At 29.5% G+C, this 26626-nt stretch overlaps 5 protein-coding genes across 7 annotated transcripts; 2 read left to right on the top strand and 3 right to left on the bottom strand.

Annotated features, from left to right (window-relative positions):
- Positions 1 to 1833: 1833 nt before the first annotated feature.
- Positions 1834 to 6079, bottom strand: LOC111030026. The gene is made up of 4 exons (XM_022309331.1): positions 5844 to 6079; positions 3960 to 4149; positions 3161 to 3615; positions 1834 to 2516 (listed from the first exon to the last, which is right to left on the bottom strand). The coding sequence occupies exons 1-4, from the start codon at positions 5871 to 5873 to the stop codon at positions 2175 to 2177; spliced, it is 1017 nt and encodes a 338-aa protein (XP_022165023.1). The 5' UTR covers positions 5874 to 6079; the 3' UTR covers positions 1834 to 2174.
- A 105-nt stretch (positions 6080 to 6184) lies between these two features.
- LOC111030027 (cytosolic Fe-S cluster assembly factor NUBP1 homolog) lies at positions 6185 to 8128 on the top strand. Its single transcript, XM_022309332.1, has 8 exons — positions 6185 to 6379; positions 6539 to 6643; positions 6720 to 6856; positions 6942 to 7010; positions 7072 to 7104; positions 7199 to 7289; positions 7372 to 7827; positions 7916 to 8128. Exons 1-8 carry the CDS (start codon positions 6358 to 6360, stop codon positions 7942 to 7944), a joined length of 942 nt encoding a protein of 313 aa, XP_022165024.1. The 5' UTR covers positions 6185 to 6357; the 3' UTR covers positions 7945 to 8128.
- Positions 8129 to 8289: 161 nt separating this feature from the next.
- Positions 8290 to 8967, top strand: LOC111030029. 2 transcript variants are annotated; one of them, XM_022309334.1, is made up of 2 exons: positions 8290 to 8413; positions 8518 to 8964. In XM_022309334.1, exons 1-2 carry the CDS (start codon positions 8408 to 8410, stop codon positions 8746 to 8748), a joined length of 237 nt encoding a protein of 78 aa, XP_022165026.1. In that variant the 5' UTR covers positions 8290 to 8407; the 3' UTR covers positions 8749 to 8964. The 2 variants fall into 2 exon arrangements, with proteins under 2 accessions (XP_022165026.1, XP_022165027.1); XM_022309335.1 differs by having other exon boundaries at positions 8296 to 8413; positions 8524 to 8967.
- Positions 8844 to 11142, bottom strand: LOC111030028 (palmitoyltransferase ZDHHC3). Its single transcript, XM_022309333.1, has 6 exons — positions 11053 to 11142; positions 10806 to 10991; positions 10196 to 10332; positions 10041 to 10125; positions 9749 to 9961; positions 8844 to 9310 (listed from the first exon to the last, which is right to left on the bottom strand). The coding sequence occupies exons 1-6, from the start codon at positions 11140 to 11142 to the stop codon at positions 9155 to 9157; spliced, it is 867 nt and encodes a 288-aa protein (XP_022165025.1). The 3' UTR covers positions 8844 to 9154.
- Positions 11143 to 18753: 7611 nt separating this feature from the next.
- LOC111030008 (ras-related and estrogen-regulated growth inhibitor) lies at positions 18754 to 26122 on the bottom strand. 2 transcript variants are annotated; one of them, XM_022309297.1, is made up of 5 exons: positions 25678 to 26122; positions 24027 to 24083; positions 22668 to 22741; positions 21094 to 21292; positions 18754 to 19385 (listed from the first exon to the last, which is right to left on the bottom strand). In XM_022309297.1, exons 1-5 carry the CDS (start codon positions 25772 to 25774, stop codon positions 19165 to 19167), a joined length of 648 nt encoding a protein of 215 aa, XP_022164989.1. In that variant the 5' UTR covers positions 25775 to 26122; the 3' UTR covers positions 18754 to 19164. The 2 variants fall into 2 exon arrangements, with proteins under 2 accessions (XP_022164989.1, XP_022164990.1); XM_022309298.1 differs by having other exon boundaries at positions 25665 to 25696.
- Positions 26123 to 26626: the final 504 nt, after the last annotated feature.

Raw genomic sequence — 26626 nt, 5'->3', positions numbered from 1 at the left:
TATATATATATAATACATTTTAAATTAGCATAATTTTTCTAGGTTTCATACAATATTTATTTAAAATAGTTTCAGTGTTAAGCTGATTTAATAAATCTTTTTCAATATTCAGCAAAGATAAATTGGTAAACCTTTGCTGAAGCATACTTGTTTTTAACCAGTTTTATTATTTGCTTTATTATTATGGGAATATCCGTGTATGGAATGAATTAGAATGAATTATATTATAAGACATTAAGACTTACGACCAAATAATAAAATATTTTTTCAGGAAATTTATCATAATATTTAAAAACATAACATTCATGGTATTTCAATAAAATAATAAAAGTTAGATATAAAAAACAGGGGGTGCTAAAGACCTTTTTGCACCCCCCTAGTTGCGCCACTGGCAGTCCGCTCAGAATCGTTAATCCTACGTATACGCAATGATTTATCATGGAATTAAAATTTGACACATTCAAATCATTGATGTGGTACTGGTACACTCGATACCGTATACAACAGAGCGATTTCCATGATTTTTTTATCATACTAGAAATTTTTTTAACCTATCATGTGTATAAAAAATGAATATTTTGTTCGTCCTCTAAAGATTCAAAACTACAGGACCGTTTTCAATAAAAGTTAAATCAATCGATTACTCGAGACTTGGAACGCGCTTACCGCTTATTTAATCAACCTCATAGGTTTTTGGTCTTTGGCTTACGAAAATCAAATATTTTTAAGCTTACATAAATGGTTGCCATTACTCATTAGTTACGGATTATATTACTATTGTAAAATATATAGTTGAAATATGGCATAATATACACTTTTTGACAAATATATAAACATAGCTCTCATAATAATTGAACACAATTACAATGACTACTTATATTCAGTGGAGCAGTAAACATTAGCATCTGCATGCTTAACTTATGGAAGATCCTAACATGATTCTGTGTAAACAGATTATCAGCCTCCCCCCTCCCCCGTCAGGAAAAAAAGAAAAATTCCGGCTACGCCACTACTTAGTAGTAGATTATTTGCCTTCTTAACTCTGGACATATTTTTGATGTAAAGTAAACGCTTTAATATATTGTATTTATTAATTACATAGGCTTATAAGCATTCATTGAATCTGTTTCGAGGTTTTTAGAGATTACATAAAGAGTACGTCCAAAATTATGACGTGGAATGTTGAGAATCATAAAATTGGTCATTGTATTTGTGTTTGTAGTAGTTATAAGTTAAATTTTATAGGTATAAGTATACTTCCAAATTCAACTGTAGCAAAACAGATATCCACCTTTATCCTTTAGAATCACAATGGAGTTATAGACAATTATAGACTATGGTCATATCAAGACTCTCTAAAGTTTAAATACTTTAATACCGCCCAGGTTACGGAATCAGTATTTTATCATTCGTTATCAATCACTGACGATCAGTTAAATATTATTGTTAGTTTTAAAACAGTAATTATTGATTGATTTGTTGCATAAATCGTAATTTATATAATATAACAAGTATTTGACAAACAATTATACGACCTTATAATATCTTTACCTCAACAATGACCAAAGTTTTCCCACCAGCCAGTTGACAGTGAGCCAACAACCACTACCCTTCTTGTAATACTTAAATAATGGACAATGGTTAAAGTTCCATATAATTATACCTACTGCATATTAAAATATTGAATTGAGAATTTATATCAGGTAAAATGTAAATATTATTCACCACCTATGTACTAGCCTAATTTTAATTAATCCGTTAATAGATTGGGAAGACATATTTTCCTAGTCAAAAATATTATAAAAATTTTATTATCAATCAAATACAATCATATAAAATCAATTATAAGCACAGTCTTGTAATTTTCATAGAATTATTGTATTTATTATTAACGCATAATATAATAAGTCATTTAATTTAGGTAGGCAGTATACATAACAATACATACCATTAGTATAATAATTATAGATAGGTATTACAATTATAAACATAATATATAATAGAGTAAAAGAAACTGTGTCCCATTGGACGAGGTGTGGGTAGAAAAATAGTGATAAAAAAATAAAGATTCAGATGGAATAATATTATCATTATATATGCGCCCAGCCGCAGCAGACAAGTTAATTACTTGACAGTCTATAATATGGAGGCTGCATTGGAGCAAGAGAAGATATTCATGGTGAAATCCTGATGAATGAACCTCCAAGACATGCCTCGTCTGATTCCCACTGTACGGTGTCTACGAATGACGTTAGCCGGGCGATTAGTGGCGCCCTAAACTCGTTTGGTGCATCTTGCCATGCAATGTTCATGGCCTGCTCGGCTGCTACTAGTTTGTCACTTTCAGACAGCTGTTGCAGGTCCCTATTTACCCTGAGTTCCAGCATGTACATGGCTTTAGCGATTTTCGGATTTTCTGAGTCGCACAGGTGGTGCAGCGACTTGGCCAGAGACCACGGCAAGTCTTGCAAGTTTTCCAGCACCAGCACTTCGTTCTTCTCAAGTGGAGCATTCAGCTGAAATGAGTGGAAATCAATAAAACAATACAGCTGGATACTAGACAATCGTGAATTTAAATAAATCCAGAAATCTTTGGTTTAAATATGGAATAAGGGGTGAATATAGTTTGATAATCATTTCGTTTAATCTCAACCCAACCCCCTCTACCTACCGAATTTAATTAAAAAATAAACTTTTCAACATGTTTATAGTAAACAAAACGCAAGAAAAATCGAAAAACAAAATCATGAAGATTGATATTAGTTAGGTTTACAATCGGTTTTTTAAATTTTTTGTTCAAGCAATTTACTTCAAAATGTTTCATGGTCTAAAACTGTTTAATTTAAAAATTGACTTTATTATGATGCCAAAGAGGGAAAAAATGCCGTTTGAAAAATGCAGTAACTTTTGTCTCTCAGTATTATTTTAAAACAAACTTAAGTTCAAATCGAAAAAAAGTCAAGCCTGAATTGCAATTTAAAAAAAAAATGAAATTTGTTGGTAGTTACATAATTTATGCTATTTATTTAGTTTTTACTATCTAGGTATAGCCGTAGTGAACATGAAATTGGATTTAAGGGCTGTTATTCATTAATGGCCAATATGAATTTTATATCGTTTACTGTGACTTTTTCTGCATGCTATTAATATTTATATATACCTTTTCGTACAGCAAGTCTTCAGAATCAATGTCAGAATAACTAGTCCACTCTGACCCATTCAACCACAAGCCGTCTTTGGAGTTGGTGAATATATGTTGTTTGGCCGATATACTTGCGTAGGACGCTAAGCAGTCAGTAGTCTGTTTGTTGGCGTCGTTATGTAAAAGCATGAAAACAATTGGTTCACCAGGACTTCGAAGCCGCGAAAAAGCGCCACCTAGTTTTTTTATCATGCTCTGCTGCAGCGACGGAAAATGATTTTTTAGTGACATCATCGTGGACTTCAATTTATCTTCACTGAGACCATTTGTGTTAGTGCCAGTAATAGCGTAAAAATTATAACACTCTTTTGATAGGACTCCTACCAGCAGTGCTGCAATTATTAAACCGGACTTAAAAGAAAACAAGCTTTTCATCAGATTATCTGCAGTCCGGTTCTGTTGTCTAGCTGGATCTAAAAAAAAAAATAGCTCGCGTCAAATTACTGCATTAAGACTTAATTATAATATAAGATATAACTTAAGAGTTATGACTCCTCCTTTGCAAAAATTTGAGTGTTAAAATTCTCAGAATAACGCTTTCAGTTTTTGGCTATACGCTGTGCATATTTTTAGTAAACATGGATCCATGGGTTAATAGAATAATTATTTTGGGATGGAAAAATGTTCTTAAAAAATACTTAGGGTAAATTTATTTTGTATCTTGTATTTTACTTACAAATTTATTCTGTAAAGTCAAAATGTGAGTAAAATGTACATCACAATTAATAGCATTATTAATAAATAATAATATACTCACTGTAATTTGTGTGTTTTAAGTTTCGCCATTTCGTGATTCGACACTTCTCACACAAATCATTAACCAAATCAGGATTTTCATTGTATTTCATTAAAAATATTTGAAAATCTTTTAATTTGCTAAATTCATTGGTTAGTTGTTTAACAAATTCTGGGGTATAATTTGTTACTCTGGTACTACATGAGTCACACTGCAATATTATAAATTAGAATAATATTATAATAATATAATTATTAGATATAGTTAATAACACTTAGTTGATGAATATTTTTTTCAAGTAATGGTTAGGTTTGGTCAAATGTCCTTTTTGTGTTTTATTTGTTTAAATTTAGTTTGCTGTCAAATGACAACTAAAGATACAAGACAGTATACATGTCAATAATATGTGTAAACATTATTTAATAATTAAAATATTTTTATTTTTACCTTTTTATTATGCCTTGGCATTTATCTCGTATAATAAATAAATTAATAATGTTAAATTTGGTACAGGGAAAAACGTTTGGATCAGCCCAAATAGGTAACTTAAACTACCCGTTTCACTTACAGGTAAATTTATACTTAAATTTTGCATTACCATATTACATATTTTATAATTTGGATATTTTTTTACCTTATTTTTACAGTTAAACCCTTTTTTATTAACTAATAACATAATTTACTAATTGCAAATATAAAGTACCTAGCAGATATTTATTAAACATATTGCATCTAGGTACAAATTAAAAACTTATTAACTATGGAACATTTTAATTAAATAACAAGACATTTTAAGCTATCACTACTCATCTTTTTTTATTTTTGAAAATATATCCACTTCATCTAAATCTGTTTTACCTAAAATATCACTTTCAACTTTAATAAACCTGCAAATCAGCACTAAATTTTCCATTGTTAGATGTAAAAGAATTTTACTATTTACGATAAGAAAACATTTACACAATATATTAAGTTATAATATGTTATTTGTTATTGCTCGCTTACTGGTTCAAGTTTTGTTAGTTTTTTCTAAACATACTTCAAATTTGTTGTGAACCTAGTGGCTTGAAGTACCTAATTACATTTTTTGCTCATTTGTCTTGGGCCATACCATCTATTACTTAAAAAAAAACTATTTGCCCATTTCAAAAATAAAAGCAAACACACCGAACAAATTGTATTATAATACATTAAACTAAAGTTAACACAATAGACCAGTGGTTCCAGCAGACCATAGCTTAAGAACCACTGCAATAGGTAGACATTAATACTACATGATTGCCACAAAATAACTGAAATTAATGATACACAAGGATGGTTAGTGATTGTTGTTTTTAGGAATTGTAGAAGATTTTAGAAATTACATATTAGATACATGGGATTATGAAATTATTATTTTTGTTATATTTACAATAATAATATGTTGCTTTCCCTTCACATGTACATAACACACACACACATACAGACTAGTTTCAATGTACATTCCCATAACCTAGACAATAACTAATAAGTAAATAACCAATTTATCATTGTGACAATAATTTCCTGGTACCCACACAATACCTAAAATATTTTTTCAAAATATAAAATTAGCCATGTTATTTTCACCAAAAATGGAAAAACAGCAACAACCTGAGCACCAGAACATTGGGCTGCTTTTAAAATCAGAGGGCAAATACCCACCTTGTCCCATCCCCTCAAATGATGCCGCAGATATTATTATGCATTAATTGCTTTTATCCTTGTCCTTACAACAAAGCTTAGACCTAGTCCAGTTCTGTCAGCTAATATCTGACAATGGTTAGGTACGTAATATAATATGCAGTATTAAATAATTAATATTTACAAATGAGGTCTACACAAATCATTGACCAAAATAAACAAATGAGTAAATCATTGTCTTACCTCTGGCGGCTCCTCACATAATACTGCCATTTCAATTCAGTACCAATTCGTGCGCAACAGTAGAAATTCGTACAAATAAATTCTTTTGACAGGTATTTTTGAAAAATTGTTGTCAGCTTAATACTTATATCTATTAGAACGCTATAAAATACTCAATCAAACTACTTGGGATCGAACATTTCGATAGTTGTTATTCTGTGGCTGTACTGACTGTGCATGCTATTATCACAGAATAGTTTTTCTGTGCTATTATCGTAGCTATTATCGTATTATTCTGTGGTTTTATCACGTTACAGGGGACTGATTAGAGAGTAAAATGAGATATCATCGACCACCGAGATAACGATTTATTCATATTTCATAATTTTGATTAATTTACCAGTACGACAGCTAACGACAATATTACACAATACACTGCTCTAAATACTTAGAGTAATACTTGTCTCTGAGCCGGATTTGTCATTCGATTCTTTTAATTCAAATGTTATAAATAACGAATTTCTGAAAATAATTAATGGATCCTAATATTCCAAATCGTAAGTTCTAGTGTAACTGTTGTGTTGTGTTTGTTATATAGCTGTTTGATGATAATTAATAACATACTTTAGTTTATTATTTCGTATATATTCTTGAATATCAAATGGAAACTACCTATTCATCTATTGTTTATAATTTATATGCTTTGACATTTTTAGATTGCCCAGGCACTGATAGCTCATCTGCCGGTCTAGTATCTGCATGTCAAGGATGTCCAAACCAAAATATTTGTGCATCTGGTATAACTCAACTTCCTGACCCAGGCAAGTAAAAATAAATTTTACGTTGTATATTTTTGTATTAATGCAAATTTTACATTTTTTTTTCTTGGTTATGTAGCTTTAGATGTGTTAAAACATCGACTGTCTTCAGTGAAATATAAAATACTAGTACTGTCTGGGAAAGGTGGTGTGGGCAAAAGTACATTCACATCGTTATTAGCTAGAGTATTGGCTAACGAAAATGAACAGAAAAATGTAAATGATATTTTTATTTTTTTATAATACTTTGTTGTAAACAATCTGATAACTTATTTGTTTCAAATTATTTCTGAATGTTTAGATTGGAGTCTTAGATGTTGATATTTGTGGACCATCACTTCCTCTTATGTTTGGTGTTCAAGATGAAAATGTTTGTACTTTTTTTATTAAAAATTTGTAAACAATTTTCAATCAATTTGTTTCATTTCTAGATACATCAAAGTGGATCAGGATGGTCTCCTGTGGTAAGAACAATAGTATAAATATTTATTAGTTCAAAAAGTGTTTATTTAAATTTAAATTAATTGAAACATATTTTATTTTATATTATCATTTTAGTTTGTTGAAGAAAATTTATCAATCATGTCTGTTGGATTTTTGCTAGAAAGTAAGGATGACGCTGTAATTTGGAGAGGTCCCAAGAAAAATGGTGATTTTTATATTTTTTACTTCATGATGACATTTAAAAATATTACTTCTAGTTTATTTTATTTCCATAAATTTTATTCTAGCTATGATCAAACAATTTTTAACTGAAGTTGATTGGGGTGACACATTGGATTATTTGATTGTTGATACTCCACCGGGAACTTCTGATGAACACCTTTCATTAGTACAATTCCTTAAATCAACTGATAACTTTTCAGCAGTGGTCGTAACCACTCCTCAAGAAGTGTCTTTATTAGATGTCCGCAAAGAATTGGATTTTGCCAGAAAAGTTGGATTACCTGTATTGGGTGTGGTTGAAAATATGTCTGCTTTTGTTTGTCCTAAATGTAAAGTGACATCTGAAATATTTCCAAGAAACACTGGGGGTGCTGCTCAGATGTCTCATGAAATGGGTGTTCCATTCCTTGGATCAGTCCCGTTAGATCCTTCGTTAGGACAATGTTGTGATGAAGGTGTCAACTTTATTCAAAAATATGCTAGATCACCAACAGTTGTGGCTATTAAAAATATCGTCGAAAGTAAATTGATACAATATACTATTAATTAAATATTTTAAACAAATAATAGTTTCTGTTCATTGATTAATGAAACACTTTAATTTTTCAGATTTAACCAGGAATTTACAATCAATTTGATAGAGCTACGAACTGTGATATGTTTTTAAATTTATAATTTATTATAATAATACACTTTAAATATTTGTCAACAAAATAAATCCGAGTTGTTTTCTGTTTTAGAAACTGTTATAATTATAATATAGAAAATAAAAATTATTTTGTAATGACAAAAAATATATTTTTATAATTATGCATTTTGATATTTTATTGAATTCTTTTTCTAAATGATAAATTATTTAAATAAACCTAATTTGACATTAGAGCAATAGGCATGCTACTATCACATATAGTGTTCATGGTCAAGAGAAAGTTGGTAACCAATCAAGATGTTATGACACAATGTTTTTATGATTATAAAATGTTAATGTGGGCTCATATTATTATACCTGTTACTTACCATGGAATGAAACTAATAAAGTTTGATTAGTTGACTTTGTTGATTTTCATTTATTGTATACAAACTTTTTAATTAACCACAAACATGAAGGTAAGATAATTAAATAGTTTTTTACTATTCTTATATTATTATTATTATTATTTTAATATTGCAACAATCAAATACATTATTGATTATTCTCACATATTCTTCAGTTACAGATTCTTCTATATCTAGCTTTGTGGGGAATAATGTCTGTATTGGGTGCAAAATTTGAAGCTTTTTATCCAAGAGAAGCGTATGGAGTGAGCAACGGAGCTTCTAGATCACCTCATGGTCATGGATCATTTTACAAGTACAGAAACCCAGCTCTTGTAGATGCTAAAAATTCTCCCGCTTACGGATACAGATTTGATGGGAAAAGGCGTTTCAATTTTGATAAATAATTTATGTACATAATATGTATTTAAAACTAGTATTAATGTATTGTTCGTCAATAATAATAATAATGGTAAACAAATAGTAAGAAAAAGCAGCAAAATATAATAATTCAAATAAATATAATATATATATATAAACTTTAAAGTAACAAATTAACTAATTACTGAGTGTATTGTAGCAAGGATTTAACAATAATAAAAAAGCAACTGAAGTTCATAAAATAATTAAACTTATTATTCAGATCCTCTCTTAATAAAAGAATCATTGTCTTATATTTGAAACAGTCATAATTTTTAAATTTAAAGTATTATAAATTTATTTTAAAATAACAAGATTATTTTAATGTAGAATTATTAATATTATTAGGTACGAGAGGTTAACTTTAAAAATATGTAAATACTGTTCATATCTTTAGACCTGTAGATAATTATCTACTTTGATCTTAGGAGCTGGCCGTGAAAAAGGTGAAAGCCAAGTTATGGACACCCTGCCAAATACAGCTTGTAAGCTCTTCCATTTAGATTTTTTCATCCACCGAGCTTCTTCCTTTTTTAATTGTTCAATACCCTAGAATGATTATAAGACATTAATATTATTGTTAATTTTTTATGTTAATTTAATAAACCAACTTTCACACAACTAAATAACGCGAACGAGTGTAAATCAAATATTTGAAAATTAAAATATAAAATAAATTTTGTATCACATGAACATTAAACATCATTTCCATTTGAAATGTATATAATTAATTTTTTTATAAAGATATTGTTATACACTTATATCAACAACTAGTCACTTGTTAGTTACAAGTAAAGATATTATTAATTATTATGTTTTATTGCAAAACGAAATTTTTTACATCCAAACTTAATGAAAACATCAAAATCCATTTAAAGATTATTCTAATTAAAGTAAAAAAAACTGTTTATATATTATTAATGATAAAAAACAGAATTAATTCATTAAACACAATTTTAGTAGATTATAAACTAGTGACATAATTACCGTTTCATCAGAGCATATGGCTTGTAGTTGAGTTGCAAACATTACCATGGTGAATATTGCAAATAGTAATGCTTCAAAACCTAAAAATATCAGAAAAACTACCGTTGCAGGAGGTGTATACCAAGAACATTGCTTCCATTCGGAATGTAGACACCAAACAAATTGGCTGACACACAAGTATAATGCGTGTATTGACATAGCTGCAATATAAAGCTAAAGAATACAATTTTAGAATGTTAAAATATTGATTGTGTACACTGAATATTAAAAAGTGAATATATAATATAGGTACCGTAAATAATACAAAAAACTTTTGGTTTTTCTCTCCAACACAATTGTTGACCCATGGACAATGATGGTCCATTTTTCTAATACACCTAAGAGGTAATAATACAGTTGTTTGATTATGGACAAGTTATTTGATGTATTAAAAATTATTTTATGGACCTTTGGCAAACAGAACAGTGATGGGCTCTTGAAGGTTTAATACAACAGCATTTTGGACACTTATATATCACTTGACCCTCGCGTAAACCTAAATGTTGTATCATTTCTTTTGTAGCATTTCCTTTTGGCACTGCACCCTGCACATTTCAATAATAAGATTTAATTAAATTATTCAGAGCATAGTATTACAAGTTCAATATCGATAGTTGATATGAATAAAGTGATAAAATGTATGTAATTAAACATATCTAAAATAATAATAAAAAAAAACTGTATAGTGTTAATATAGCATGTAATTATATTCTTTATGTGTTGGCAAAAAATAAAATTCCAACTTTAATATATCTTAATGATAAAGAAAAACTTGATGACCATGCATTTTGATACAAATTATTTCCTGACCTACTAAACTAAAAGTATCTTAAGTTAGGTTAATGCATGTAATAATGCTGACTAGCTAATAAAATAAAATATGCATTGAATAAATACAAGTAAGTACACCATTAAATTACAAAAAGCACTTAATTTAGTTTCTACCTATTTGTAACTTCAATTAAACTATGTACATATCATAACATATAAAAAGTATAATGAGTTGATGTTAACGTACTGGATCTGTGAACATTGTGCGCAGATGGGAAGCCATCGCAAGAAAGGCAAAAATTTGAAAAATCACCATGTTGACACATTGAAATATGGGATACGGACATGGCAATAGTGTAACGAAAGTCACCACAAACTCAGCATACAGTATTAACAGCCACGTGAATATCGCACAAATAATACCACATATGTCCTGGAAAAACAAATAGTATGAGCACAAATACAAGAAGATTGACTACCTATATTATTGTTACCTGAATGCACCACATGGAACCACCGCAGCATCGGTTGTGAGGATCTACTCCTTGGTTCGGGTAAAAAATCACTTGATCGTTGTCGTCCATCGCAGTCGCTTTTTGTGCCGCCTGGAGGGTTGTACAGGTAGTTCATCGCTCACGTTTTGGCGGTAGACCGCAAATTGACGATTTTTGGACAGTCATTTCAGGTCGTCGTTGTGCTTATATGGACTATGGTGCTGGTGGTGATTATTAATAATATTGTTAATAGATAATTAAAACGATGACTACTGCATATACGACGCGTCGTAAGGATTTTGGGAGAAAACGATCGGGGACAACTACGACTACAATTATTATATCGATACGATGACGACGACGACGAATAACGACTACATAACTTCTATTGGAATTTAAAATTTAAAATTTGGATGCCTTTTTTTATCATCTTTCTTTATCGCGTACGAAACTCAGAAACTGATTTGTGCCCACTATCAGCCGCATCATAGACGATTAACAGCGCACGACCACGGCGGCACCGGTGAAGATACTATAGATACTATATTATAGAGAATTATGGAGATGTTAGTATTTATTGTTGTATTATTGTTGTAAATCATAGACATAATAAAGAAAATAATATAGAAATATATTATGTGCATATTGTAATACTCGTATGCAGTGTTTCAATGGTGACTATCCTTAAAATAATATTATGTGTTTCTGTCTGCTGAGGATACTTCTAAGTTCTAAGGACCCACCACCCGTCTGCAATAACCCTTAAACTACCCTAACTGGTAGGCGGAAAAAAAGCCCAGAAAAAAATCAAATATAATTATGAACACATGTACCTATACTCTACTCTTAATTAGTGATTAATAATTCCTAAATTATTTTAGCCATTATAGGAAATGTTATATGCATGAACTCAATAAGAATTTTTTTTCACCTATTTATTCAATGAAAAATTTCAAATATAAATAATTTTATGTCTGAATATGGCTTATTATGCCCAACTGTTAATTATAAATAAAAAATTTAAATATAAATATGAACTCATCTATACAATTAGGTATATACAGTGTTAAGTTAAAGGTAAAAAAAATAAGGTGTATAAGTATATAACATCTTAGGTATATAATAATATATACAACATTTATACAAAACGTTCACATACTCGTAATAATAATTTATGATATTATTTTCATTATAATATATTATATTTTGTTATAGAAACACACCACACGGTAATTACTAATTAGGTGTACAATATACATGGGTTCACGTTTGAATTTAATTTTTTTTTAGGCTTTTTTCCCGCGATTCACCCTATAGTTGTATCTAGTTGAAAATATAATAATTGGATAAAAATCTTCTCGGTGTTAACCACCACTAACCAGGTAGGTACTGCGAAATACATCAATATATCACCAATGTCCAATACTCAATCAGACTATAGTAGAGGATATTTCAATTGGGGCGGGGGGACTTGAACAATTAATAATTACGATTTTATTTTTATTTTTTTCCAGGTTCTAATAATTTCAGACTATTGGTTACCTTGATTAGACCGTCTACGCTTAGATTGTTTTAATTAATTTAAGTTTTTTTTCTAATAACGTCGATAAAAATTATTCTTCCGGTCAAAAAGCTTAAAAGCTTAATACATTAGACTTAAGTTTTTATCATAGTTATTTAATAATATGAACGACAAATAGGAACAATAGCTTAAACAAAAATTTTAAATGTTGAGTGTAAATCCTAAATATTTTTTTATGGGCATCTGAAGTTGAAATTTTCATACAATTCATAAAAATCACGAAATTGACAAATTATTTAGTTATAGATTCATAAAAAATGTTCTATTTATTACTAAGATTTTAAAATTGAATAAAATATTACCCTTTAGTTTCCTTACATTTAACAAAAAAAAAGTTATAATAGCAGTTGAGAAATTATTAAGATCTATACAGGCATGATTTTTTTTATAAATATTTAAAGTTCAAACTTTGACAACATTTATCAAAATGTCGAAAATGCTCCAATTATTTTGTAGTTAAAAAATTTAAAATTCTTAATTGTTATAGCTTTTCATCTTTTTTTCAGATTACTGGTCCGTTAAGAACCATTGCTGCCTTTAAAAGGTCTCTCAAACCATCTCTGTTGTACGCTGATACAAAGGTTATATTCTGGTCTATCTGTTTCAAGTCTTTGGTTATTACATCGATCCACCGACAAGCACGGATCCAGTCGGGGGCGGTAAGGGCGACTGCCCCCTCCGGTTGGCTGTATTATTTAAATTTAATATTTTATGGTATCTTGTGTAAATGTATTGCAATATTATTCAGTCAAAAATCGTCGTATTTTATTCTAATAACACATATTTATAAATTGTTGATAACAATATTATGACCGATTGAGGGTAAATAATTCAATAAAGGCATTTAATTCCCGTCTGCTCTCCAAGTGTGTCCGAAACTCCCAACCACTCTAGTCGTTTATTTCTAATAAACGCTAAGATATTTGGTCTGTTGCACAATTTCTGAAATTCCTCGTTTCTTCTTCTGCCATAAGTATTTGTTTCTTGGTTGAACCTTGGTCCATCTAGATATTCCAGAATATTTTTCTCTCAAATATTATTCATTTTCTCTTATCGTCTTTTGTCAATTTTTATGGGTTAAGATAAAAAATTTATAACAAGGATTCTCATAAATAGTTTATACTGTAACCAACTAATCTAAAATATATATAATTTCTAACGATGAAATATAAGCATAAAATAAATATGTATATATGTTGTTTGGTAAGAATAACACGAGTTTAAATGTTCAAAATTATTTTTATGTAAAACAGGAATATTTCAAAAACGTAAATACTTTTCAAGAAAACGAGAATTTTATTTTAAAAAAAATCACTTTGTATACCTACTGTTTTAATGTGTGAGAATATTTCTAAACCTGAATTATTAATTTCTAATATTATTCATGTATGGTCTTGTGGGTATAAAGTTTGGGTGGATACAAAGGCGAGTACAATATATATATAATAATAAATTATGTACAATACAACAGTCAGACGGAATTGCATGAAGCACGTCGAGACATCTAAAATTCTACACGAGTCACAAAAAGTGAACAGGAAACACCTAAAAAGATTAAAGAACTCACATATATCAGTGATACTTATTCAATTTAATTGTGTCGGTTTGATTCATGTATAGCAATATGACTTGTGTATTATATCGTTACCATACAGTAAGTGTAACAGAAATAACAAACCAATAACAATTACTAATTGTTATAACTATTGGGGTAGGATTTCTATGCATTTACATGTTTTCTCTTTGAGTCAAAATTGATTGATTCCTAGTCACGATTTGGATTATTCTTGATTAAATAGAAAAACTTTTTTTAGAAACATTTTCTCAAATTTTGAACAGTTGAAATGCATAGTTGAATATAATTAATGACTAGATATTTAAAATTAATAATTATAATAAAAATAATAAATAGATAGTATTGATTAGTAGGTAGTAGGCAGTTTCTGTAAAAAATATTAAATATTATGAAAAGAAATAAAAAACATTTTTTTTTGCAAATTTCTGGTAACTACATTTTGGTGGAATCAAAAATGTCTTATCGTATATGCATTTTATGTTATTGTTAATTCACTAATTTAGTTTTAAACAAAAAAAACCTAACGGGTACCAAAACTCGAGGACTTTAAGAAGTTATAACTTTGAAACTAAGTCCGACCAATGAATTCTGATTGTAGCATTGTCGAGCAAGATTGACGAAGATTCTAAATGACAAATCATGTTCTCAAATAGAACAAACTAAAGAAAATTAGAAAATTATTAAGCAATTAGAAGAAATTCAAGTACACATTGCCTATCTTGCTATCGTTCCTTTCATGATATAATCGCAGTATTTTTGGTTTTTTTCGATGCACCTTAATATGTTTAGAACATATTTTGTTCCTTGGTCAAAAAACGTAAAAATTCAACACAAGTCTACTTGTGAGATTTTTACACCAGTTACAAAAAAACCGAATCTGTACAATTTAGACATCATTTCCACAATCCGCTTAAATTAATTTTACACCAGCGTGTATTAATAATGACAAAATACGTATAAAATCAAAACCAATTAAATAACATAAAAAAAAACATTTATTAACTCTGCGAACTTTCAAAACCCACAGTTTAACAGCCGGTGCCAAACACACGTTATAAACTCTATATGACTATAATACATTATAATTTTAATCTATTTTTGGATTAAGAATCCTTAAAAATATCCACATTTATATTTCTCCCAATCACCAGTCACCCCGAATGCCGCGTAACTGGTTAACTATATTAAATTGCGGAACAGTATTATAAGCATTGTGAGGACAATCGTTGTTGTTTCATTGCGGTCGCTGCAGCGTGTGCTGCTGTTCAGATTTTAAACTTGGCTTGCAAGTCAACTGATCTACGAACTGATAAAAAATACGAGTATTAAAAAAAGCAAACTGCTAAAAAATATAGAATAGAATTTATAAGTACCAAGAAATGCATAATATTTATTAATGATACCTAGTCCAGATTCTGACGAAAGTTTTGTAACTGATTTTAATGTGACCACTAAACCACTTATATGGTAGAATTGGACAAAGTTACAAAATATTAAAAGCTTGAGAAAATCCAAAAAATGAATTGATGAGTCTTCATAAACATAAAAGTGTCAATTTTTGTTTGCTTGCCAACAATATTACTATAGTGTAGTAACTAGTAACTAGTAGAGGTGCGAGAGAATGTCAAAGTACTTCAAGAAAAATATCGAGAATACTGAGATTATTAATTATTGATTATTATTCAGATCTTGCATAAGAGAGAACAACTTTTGAATAATATTATATTATATTATATTTAATATTATTAATATTATTAACTTTTAAATATTTTTATAACTTGATCACTTTTCAATATTAAGTCTAATTTAACAAGAAATCTAGATTTCAATGACATTATTGTAGTTTTCGCCTTACAAAAGTCAAGGAAGAAATTATATATTTGTTATTGAGACTTAAGATTATATTTATAAATTAAATGTGTACAATGTATATAGTGTATTTAATAAAATATGTCCTTGTCTTATATATATGCATTTTTATAAAGTACCTTAAACATAAAAACTTTATTAAAAATATAATTCTTGTGTCATGGTAATGTTATTTTTTTTATTTTTTTTGGGGGGGGGGGGAGTGGAATATCAAATTTATTTCACCCCTGGGTGCATATATATTCTAAGTGCCCCACTGAACGTATGGCTAGAATGTTGACCATTATTGTGTGCGGTATTCCAGTAACGAAAAAATAGAATGTTTAAATTAAAAACACGTGGTTGACCGTGGATGAGTAGTAATATTTTATCGATGAAAAGTATACAAAAAAGTTTGTCACGGCTTATAAAATAAATAAAATATGACAACTCTACACTATATGTGTATATTGTATACTTCATAGTTCATATCCATATGAATATTTTTTTGGTTTTAGGAAGTGTTTGAAATAAGTAATAACAATGAATAATCAACAAAATATTTGTTTGGCTTTTTATTCGATTTAAAAAGGGGAAAGTAGTTAAATGTATTTAAAATAAGTAATCAAAATATGCACATTATATTGAAATAATTCAATTTTTATATCAATATATGTATACTAATGTATTATTCTAATGTTTTTCAAATTTAACTGTAACATTTAAAGTCCTCTTCTTATAAGTGATATTGAAGTCTCAACTTGCAGACTTGCAGCCTTGCTTTAAAGAATATTTGAACCATAGCTGTTTTGATTATGCTAATATACGACCTACCTACTACAACTGAAGAGGTAATAATTGTTTATTAATATCTTTGAAGTGATAGACGATATTTTCTACAAATGTTTAGTAAAAACAATACGTTCTTCCATATTTAAAAAATTTACCTTTTTAAGTTACAATTATACCTATAGGTTCTTGATGATGTAGAGTGGCCATAATCCCTGGTTTGGAGAGGGGGTGAACGGGTTTTGAATATCGCCTCCAGTTGTTCCAATAAAAAATGTTTCTTGAGTTCGGGATAGCCAATTTTACCGGAATCAAATTTAAATAATTAATGACCTATGTCTTATATTAATATTTTGTCTTTAACCAAACATTTCTAGTGAAAAAAACAATATTGCATAGATAAAAGATAAAATAGTCAAGTCGACTGACAAAATCTATTTCAACATTATTTTCATGGCTTGATGATGACAATCATTAATGAATAATAATATGTTCATTATTTTCCTTTTCTCACTCTCTGATTTTTGTAATCACTTATCGCTCATTGATAATCTTGTCGGTAAATAATTAGGATTTGTAACACTGATTTAGTTTTTGGCTTATACAAACGTATAGTGTAAAGTGCTGATCATTTCAGTGAGTGGTATTCTAGTTAGGTACGAAATAATAGTTTAATGAAGTGTATTGTAAAAACTGGATGACCTAGGAGCAATTAATGATACGATTTTTTCTATAAAAATCAAATTTTTAAAATTATACAAAAAACGGTTGTCCAGGTTTAAGTAAATTAAAACATGATGACAATCCTATGATAAGGTTAATCATATTTAAATAAATTTAAATAAAAAAAAGAAACTATTAAATGTACGATTTATTAAATATATTGCATATAGGTATAATTGTATAAACCATAGCCTATTATTTATGCCATAGGCTTTTAAACCATGTATTACATTTTCAAGTCATATAATAAAAAGACAATTTTTTTGTCACTCTCAGATATTAAAATAATAATTATAAATAAATGTCTTTTTGAATAAATAAAGTGCTGTAAGTACGCTAAATTATATAAAAAATACACATTTTTTTACGAATACACAAAAATGTACTTGAGGTATATACATAACATATGAAATGAGTGTTTTGTTTTAAATAAATCTGCATTCAGCTGCAGTATGCGTATAATATATATTATATCAAATATTATGTACCTACTTGTATACTATAGGTATGTTGCAGTTTCTGTAGTTCACAATGCAGAAATCCACATTTGGTTAGGTTAAAATACGATGTAAGTATATATCGGGTGATTCTTTTATCGTTGAATAATCATTATTTCAAAAAGCATAGAAAGTAGAAAAAAAAATCTTGTCGTTAAAAAACAATATTTAAAAAAAAATATATATTATTAATATCTTAACATTTTTAAGTTTTTAAATTTTTTTGAATGACAACATACAGTTTTAAATTTTTAATTTCAAAGTAAGTATTTCGATACATAAAAATTGAATTTAGGTTATGACTTATAAGTATTTAAGGTGTAGATGAGCGAAGTGGTGTGGTATGTGGTTATCCTGCAAAATGTTGGTTCAATACTCCGCTCATCCGCTCATCTAAATTTTAAACTTTAAATACTTATAACTCATAAATTACTCATCCTAAATTCGATTTTTATGTATCAAAGTACTCAAAAAAATATTCTACTTTTGGAGATGAAATTAATGCTGTAAGTTATAATTCAAAAAACTTAAAAACTTAAAACTTAATAAAGATAAAAAATATCAAAATATTAAATTTTTTAATAAAAACTTATTTAGTAACAATTTGAAAACATTAAAAAAATATATTTTCAAAAACATCAATACTTTTTGAATAATGAATGTCCTACGTTAAATAAATCACCAGCTATAATATATTATATAAACACCATGACCATAATATTATATTTCGTTATCGTATACAAAATAAATAACAATATTACACATAGGTACAGACTACAGGGTAATTCTTTTATCACGAACCAGACAGTATATTATATTTGGATAATCCAATAATATTATATGTGAGGAATTATAATTTTTTTCCTAATGTCGAGGACAAAAATACTGAAATTATAGAAAATGTAGAACAGTATGTCCACAAACTTTTGAAAATTCCTTTAACTTAACTACCAAAATATTGTCCGCGTCAAAAATAATTACCTTGTATATATTATGTGTCATATACTTATGTATATATATATATATACTATATATTATATACCACGTGGTTGTAACTCTAAATCCGTAAGATTGCAGTGTTTGCGGTGTCAAATGAGTTATTCTTTTGGCAAAGCGCTGTCGCTTTTACCACGGGCGTACGCCTTTACAACAGCCGTCTTTCCGCCCAACATCCGGTCCAGCAACGATTGTTTGTTTTTCCGCCGGACACTCAACACTTCTCTGCAAACTTCAAGGAACACCTCGGCGATCTGTCCCACTTGCTCGGCGGCCGCCACTTCGGTGAAACAACATTCGAAATCTTTCGCCAATATTTCGCCTGTATCACCACAGAAATATAATGATTATTGCTTAGCTATATCAACATTTAATTGTTACAATTATTTGAATATTATTAAAATATATAATTCGTATTGTTTTCATTGTTCAAAATATCAGAGGGATCAACTAAAAGTTGAATTTTTTTCCGATGAACTGATTTTTTTAAACATTCCCGATGGTAAAAGTTCTGACCAACCCAAGTAGGTAACTGAAAAGAACGATTGCTTCACTCGAAATCTAAATCATACTTTTTTTTCTTAATACAATATCATCCATCCTCCATTTATGTGAAACTAGTTGTCCCCTCTGGCCTTGACCAGATCGTGATTGTTCAACTGCTTTTTAATGGACACAGTGTCTCTTTAAGCTTAGACCATATTATATTTTAATGTATAAACATCTCGCTCGGTGCAAGTGAGACTAGCTTGTGATTATGCGAGCTGTAAGGTGTGTACGTAAATGTATAATTTAACTCTAAAGTATCAAAGTAAAAAATTATACCAAGTTTGTTGTTTTTACTTAATCCAACAGATGACTTCACCAATTTGTTCCTATTTTACCCCTATTTCACCATCTTCAAATCTATTGTTGTGACAAATTTTGGCTATGTTACTCAGGAATAATGTAATTTTCTACTGGTGAATGAATTTTCAAAATCGGTCCAGTAGTTCCAGAGATTACTTCCCACAAACAAACTCACAAACTTACAAACTTTACCTGTTTATAGATTAGTACATCAGTATATAGATGTAAGATGGAGGCAATTGTATTTATAGGCATAAATAGCTTAATTATTATATTGTAAAAAACACACGGGGAGCTGAATAAATATTGTTCCTATCTCTGCTGCAGTAGAGTCATTTAAGATTTTTCTATAGAGAAGAAGACAAGTCGAATCGAACAAATTAATTTAAAATACTAAACATGATAAGTGATTACTAAAATGATAAACTGAAAAAGTTAATAATGTAAATAATATAATTTAAAATTACATAATATTGGCAGATATAATTTCAAGTTCCCTTCCACAACAATACGCATTTACCATACAGGCACTAAATCTTGCGTACACATATAATTTTATATTCGAACTTAAAAGTTTAAAAACTATAAATATTAATTATTTTTGAGCCAATAGTTCTTAATTTCTAATTCCTATAGTAGCTACGCAATATTCAAGTTGACCACCAAAGGGTTTTTCACTATATGTTACTTACAATAGCCACGAGATATATTTCTAAATCTCAACAAAGTCAATCTAAACGTGGATTTTGAGATCGCAAATAAAATCTCATTGAAAACGATTCCAGACAGATGCCGAGATTTAGTACTAGGTCCAAATTAATCAGAATTTTCTTGTATTTAAAATGTACAGTGTTGCCACTTAGAGTACTATTAGGTGAACAAGTTTGCTAGTATCATTATATTAAATTGTTTAATGAATATTTCTTCAAATTGACAATACTATGTTTACGTAAATGTACGAAAATGGCGGGCAGGACAAAGTTTGATGAGATCTCATATAAAAACATATAAAAACTCATATAAAAAAGTTATGTTTTTACACTAACGGCACATTTTAACAGGGGAAAATTACGTCCCCATCGACGCCACCGATGATACCCGTGGAAAAAAGTAATTATGTTCCGCCGTATAATAGGTATACACACTTAGTAGCACACTTTTTGCTAGGTTTATTTAGGTACCTTCTTCCGTGCTGACTTGTCTGAGATGAACCATATCAGCCTTGTTGGCCACCAGCGCCACGGGCATTTCAAAAGCGTCCAACATAGTTTGTTTTACTCGGCGAACGTAATTGAAGGAACGTCTATCTGTTATTGCAAACACCAGCACAAGCGCATCCGCCCAATTGTAAACGTCATTCAAAGGTAACTCTTCATCATTCTATAAAAAAAAAATGTATACATAACAATACACGTAGGTACACACGAACGAGTGAGTTGTTGAACCACCAACGATTGTAGTATATAATTAGACATTGTTTTCAATACCGCTGTGGTATTTCTATCCATATATATATTTGTAGGCACAAAGTTTACAAGTTTGAGGGTGTATAGTGTTTATAATTAGTATTATTAATACTTATTATGTTTATGATTTATTTTTTATCGGTTTTCTGCAGCATGTAAATCAAACAGAGAATTAAATATAAAAGGTATAAGCTTAAAGTGTCTATAACATATAATTAACAGCCAACAAGTGCAACTTGCCTGGGTATTTATAAGCACGTTCAATGTTCTCGTTTCAACTTTTAGTGTTTAGTTTATAGATATTTTGTTCCCACTGGACATAAAAATGTCAAAAAGTTTAAGTTGAGCTAACTTAATTTTGGACTTTGAGTGAAGCAATGAATGTATGGATTATACAATGATAGGTATGTGTGTTTAAAAACAAAAAAAATTTTTGTGTGTGTCATTACCTTTTCTGGCAGTAAAAGTGTTTCGATTTTCTTCAACAGCATTTTTTCAACTTAACTTTTCATGTAGATATATAAATATTTTTTATTGATATAAAGATTAACTTAATAATTAACAAGTTACTTTAACTCAAATCCAAGTTACGTTTATTTTTAATTAATACAATATTATTACTCATGATAACTACACATAATAGGAAATCAAACATTCGTTAATCCAAGAAATTACTTTTTTGTTATTAGCCTGGACTTTTCAATATATTAAATAACTTATTTTTGATACCATCATACAGCAATTTATTTTAAAATATTTACTTATTGGCTATTTGTATGTTCAAAAAAAGTATGAACGAATAAACACCCAAATTGTACGTTCAGAAGAACCAATTTCACAATTATTTTTAACTAATTTTTTTTAGTGAGTTGACTAATTTGATGATATTCTTATTTTCAAATTTTATAGTTATACTAATAACGTATACACTATACGTATTAATTATAATTTTTAAGTTATAGCTAAAAGGTCATAATCTGTCATACCATCAAATTTAAAGGTATAATAAATAGGTAAGTGCCTAAGAGTATTCATTACCCTACATACGATTTTTATGATATCTTAATTTTAAAGGAAGTTATGAGAATTATGAAACAGTAAAATTGACTTGAACAACATTCTTACGCTTACCTTTATATTTTATGATAATTAAATTCACTCTTAAAACAGAATTAAATGGTCAATTGGTTCTTCTGCGAAACGTGGAATTTGCTATGGGTTAGGTAGTAAGATGAGGACAACATATGCGTGGTACGACGTCCTCTTAATATTTTAATAATTATACATACTTTTGGACAGGTGTCTAGTATCTCGAAAAGAATCGGTTCGCTGTCCACCATCACTTCATGCTTGTACCTCGTTTCTATATTGCAAACGAATTCAATCGATCAATAAAAAGTATTTTGGTATTTCGTTGTATACCTATAAATTACAATTACCAAAGGTGGGTATACCCATGTTAAAAAAATGTTTCAGTAAACTTTTTAACTAAACTAGTTTGTTCATTTTCTAATTAACATAATAACTTAATTAGGTAGTAAGATAATTTATGGTAATAACTTGTAAGTTATTGTAAGTGTATGTTTATGCGCATAGGCGCTATTTGAAGTTAATTTGAAAAATTATATGATAAGACATTAAAGTTATGATTATATGTTATATCTATAAAACTGCTTAGTAAAACTAATTAATACATTTTATTTTTTTGTTTAATCACTCTGTGCATTTATAATAATTTGAAATAGGCATGCAAATAATCAAATAAAATATATTCATTCATAGTAATTTAGTTGACACGAACTTGTATTTTCCTAAGCCATTACACCTAACGTGCGCTACCCTAACCCTAACCTAACCTAACCCAATAAGAAGGGTAGAATAGAATATTTAGTTATTATTCAAAAAATATAAAGTTCCACAGTCACTGCATGTGTGAATGTGTAACCCGGGTGGTATTAAAAAAAAAACAATAAATAAATAAAGTTATATTTTTTTCTGTATTATAATTTTAAACTTTTAGAGTTAAATGTATTGTTTGTTAACATTTAACTCAAGGTTCTTAATTTAACTGACTCAAATGAATGTTTTCATTAACTTGACCGCCGCCTTTGTAAATAAGTATAGTGTAAGTACATAGCTAAAGTAATAACATAAATATCAAATATAGATACACGTATAGACGTATACTGTGCCTATTTATGAACACATGAAGTGCGTGTTTAACCGTTTAATCGTTTAATGTCGATATTATTTCTCAATATTTCATATGTAGGTACATAAATTATTGTGATTTGCGAACTTGTGCAAGATGAAACATTAAAGTCTATATGGCCTTAGCTTATTGTGTATTATAGGATTCTCATTTCTTTGTGTACTATGCAATCTCATCAATATTTTGTTTGGCCTTCAAAAGTTATTTTTATTCTTAAACGTTTTCACAAAGTATTCGTATTAGTAACATATAAGTTTAGTACCATATAATTATTACAGAAAAAGACAATTTAAATAAACACAATATTATAAATTATTTAGATAGTCTAATTTTATTTTAGTACCAGTTTATAATTTTTTTTTCTGCGGAATAATTGAACCGTGAGTTTTCTGGGCGGTAATTCTATTTTTGCATTAATTTTCAAATTAAAACTTACCAGCTTGGTGATCATATTCGCCAATATATCTTTTTGTTAAAAACCGCACGGTCAATGCTAAAAGCAAGAGAAAAAAAACAGTTAATTTATGTTAAGACTAGTTACAACTTCTACGTTCATAAATATTCATTAAAGCAGAGATTTAAACCTATGTTATTTAACGAAGTTTAAGTCAATTATTATGGAAAACATGATTTGTCATGACTTCCTATTATTAACTCTTTTGATAAATTAAAAATGAGTATAGGTTGTTTAATGGACTATACCTAGACATATGGGTACATTTTTACATTAAGTATGTGGTTTCTTGTGATTTGAATTTTATGGTTAAGAGATCGCCACACCCACTTGTCTATGTTTCCATCCTACAAACGCACATTCGACATAACAAATTTGTGTTTAGCAGTTCCAGTCTTGTGTCTTATAAGTTTCAATAATAAAGTGAATTAATCAATAATAAAACTCAAAGGTAAGAACATTATCTTCATCATGAGTTATAACGGTATTTGAATTTTTAAGTGAGCTATGAGAATTTTTAAATTGTGATATATTATACACTATACAGGTACCTATTACCTATAGGTATACTCAGTACTCATAGTTTGCATAAAAATTAAAATTAAAATTTCCAAAAAAACCTATATTAAAGCACAGATAATGTACATACATTGTAGTTCAACTCTCTTTATTATTAAAGGCTATTCCCCGAAATTGGAACTGTTGAACACAAATTTGGTAAGTCACATACGTACGCAAGACGTAGACAACAAACTTGGCATCCTCTTAAGATTTGGAAAAGGAAAACTTATTCGTTCGATATCTAACATACCTAAAAAATAAAAACTCTACTGAAAAATGTGTTGAATTTTTAATTTAGAATTTGATAGGTACTTGATCCCGGAAAAGTGTTCAATAATTTTAATGCGATATTTGGATATACGCCATTTGTAAAAAGAAAAAAACATCAAATTTTAATATTAACGCAACGTCCAAGACAAAATATATAAAGCACGTGTCGAACAAATAGTATTAGATGTATTTTACTAGTCCAGAATGAACACATTATAATAATAATAACAATATGCGCAACCGAATTGGGAGAGCTGTTTACCAAGTCAGTATTATACGTTTATAGACATGCGCAGATTTTGCTCAAAGTGTAGATACCTATATGTGGCTGTTCAAAAGTTCTCCTCAAAAATATACATTACTCTTAATAAATGTTCATGAATAATCTTAAATATATTTAAAATAACCATATTTATTAAGGGGACTGCTTCGTATTGGATAGATTAGGTTAGGTTAAACCTAGAAAATAATAGGATTTCGGCATGGAGACAGTTTTTTGAGACCCGAGGGCCGGAACTCAAGTCAGGGGGTGGGTAGGTATATTAGGTATCGACTAGGCGTGTATGACGGAATAGTGGAATGTAGATGAGTAGACGAGTTGGTAGGTTTTTTAACTACTCAAACCCTTAAATTTGTTGGGTGGGTGGGAAGAATCCTAACCTAACTGAATCAGTGTGATATGGAAGTTGGAGACCGTATGTGGAGTTATGTATGTACATAATATATAAGTAAGTAATGCAGGTGTATGATAGTATGTGAAATGTACATAATATTATCTATATAACATACGGATGCTGCTCACCGCTTTTGCCGACGCCTGGAGCCCCCAAAACAGCTATCTTCACTTCAGTGAGCGACGATTTTTTTCGCCGGATTCCTCGAATGGGATTCGACGACATTTCGTGGAGGCGTACGATGTAATATTAAATAAATTATGACTATATTAACGTGTAGATTGGTACGTTTGACGCTGCAAAGACGAACACGCATGCACTGTATATAATAATATTATAACAATATTTGACGGACACCGCACATACGACTCGTGATCAATATAAGTTGTATTAACGTTTAAAGTATATTATTATAATGTATTCGCGGGCGAAGGCGGAGGAGACGGATCGCGGTTTTCGGAACGGTCTAAAAGGTCTGGGCCGGGTGTTATAAAATATTATAATATTATCATCGTCAGTGTTATAATGCTCGCACGTTCGCGACAACGGTCGACGATAATCGAGCCCGTCCGAGGGAGAGAATCGCCGCTCGCCACGCACAATATAACTCAGTAAATAGTGTATATAATATATTATTGTGTTTGTGTGTGTGTGCGGGCTTTGGCGCTCGTTTGTAGGTATATAATATGTGTGCGGCTATACGGCGGGCAATGTAATTTATATATGTATAAATAAAATTGTATATTATAAAAAAAGCAGCGCTCTCGCTACTGCGCCCCGCGCGAGTTCTAAAAATAGAAGTCCGGTCCCCGGTCGGGCGGGCGCGCCAGCAGTCGCTTCCGCCCCGCGCCGATTACCCGAAACGCGCGTGCCTAAGTACGCCGCCTCGTCCGTTCGAGACGTTTTTCTTATAACATTATTATTACTACTTATCATGAGGTATGCGATGCCATATTGTCCTTTTTGGGTTTATACGACCGTATACGAATTCAGTATGGTTTTAAACTTTGGTACCATTGCAGGTCATTGACAAACGACAACTATATAGTATTGGGGACTGCGGTGGGTGGGTGGGGG

This window comes from Myzus persicae, unplaced genomic scaffold, assembly GCF_001856785.1.
Source record: "Myzus persicae strain clone G006 unplaced genomic scaffold, MPER_G0061.0, whole genome shotgun sequence".
Taxonomy (NCBI): Eukaryota; Metazoa; Arthropoda; class Insecta; order Hemiptera; family Aphididae; genus Myzus; species Myzus persicae.
The sequence above is the reverse complement of the archived record's forward strand: the minus strand, read 5'-3'. Positions and strand labels throughout refer to the sequence as shown.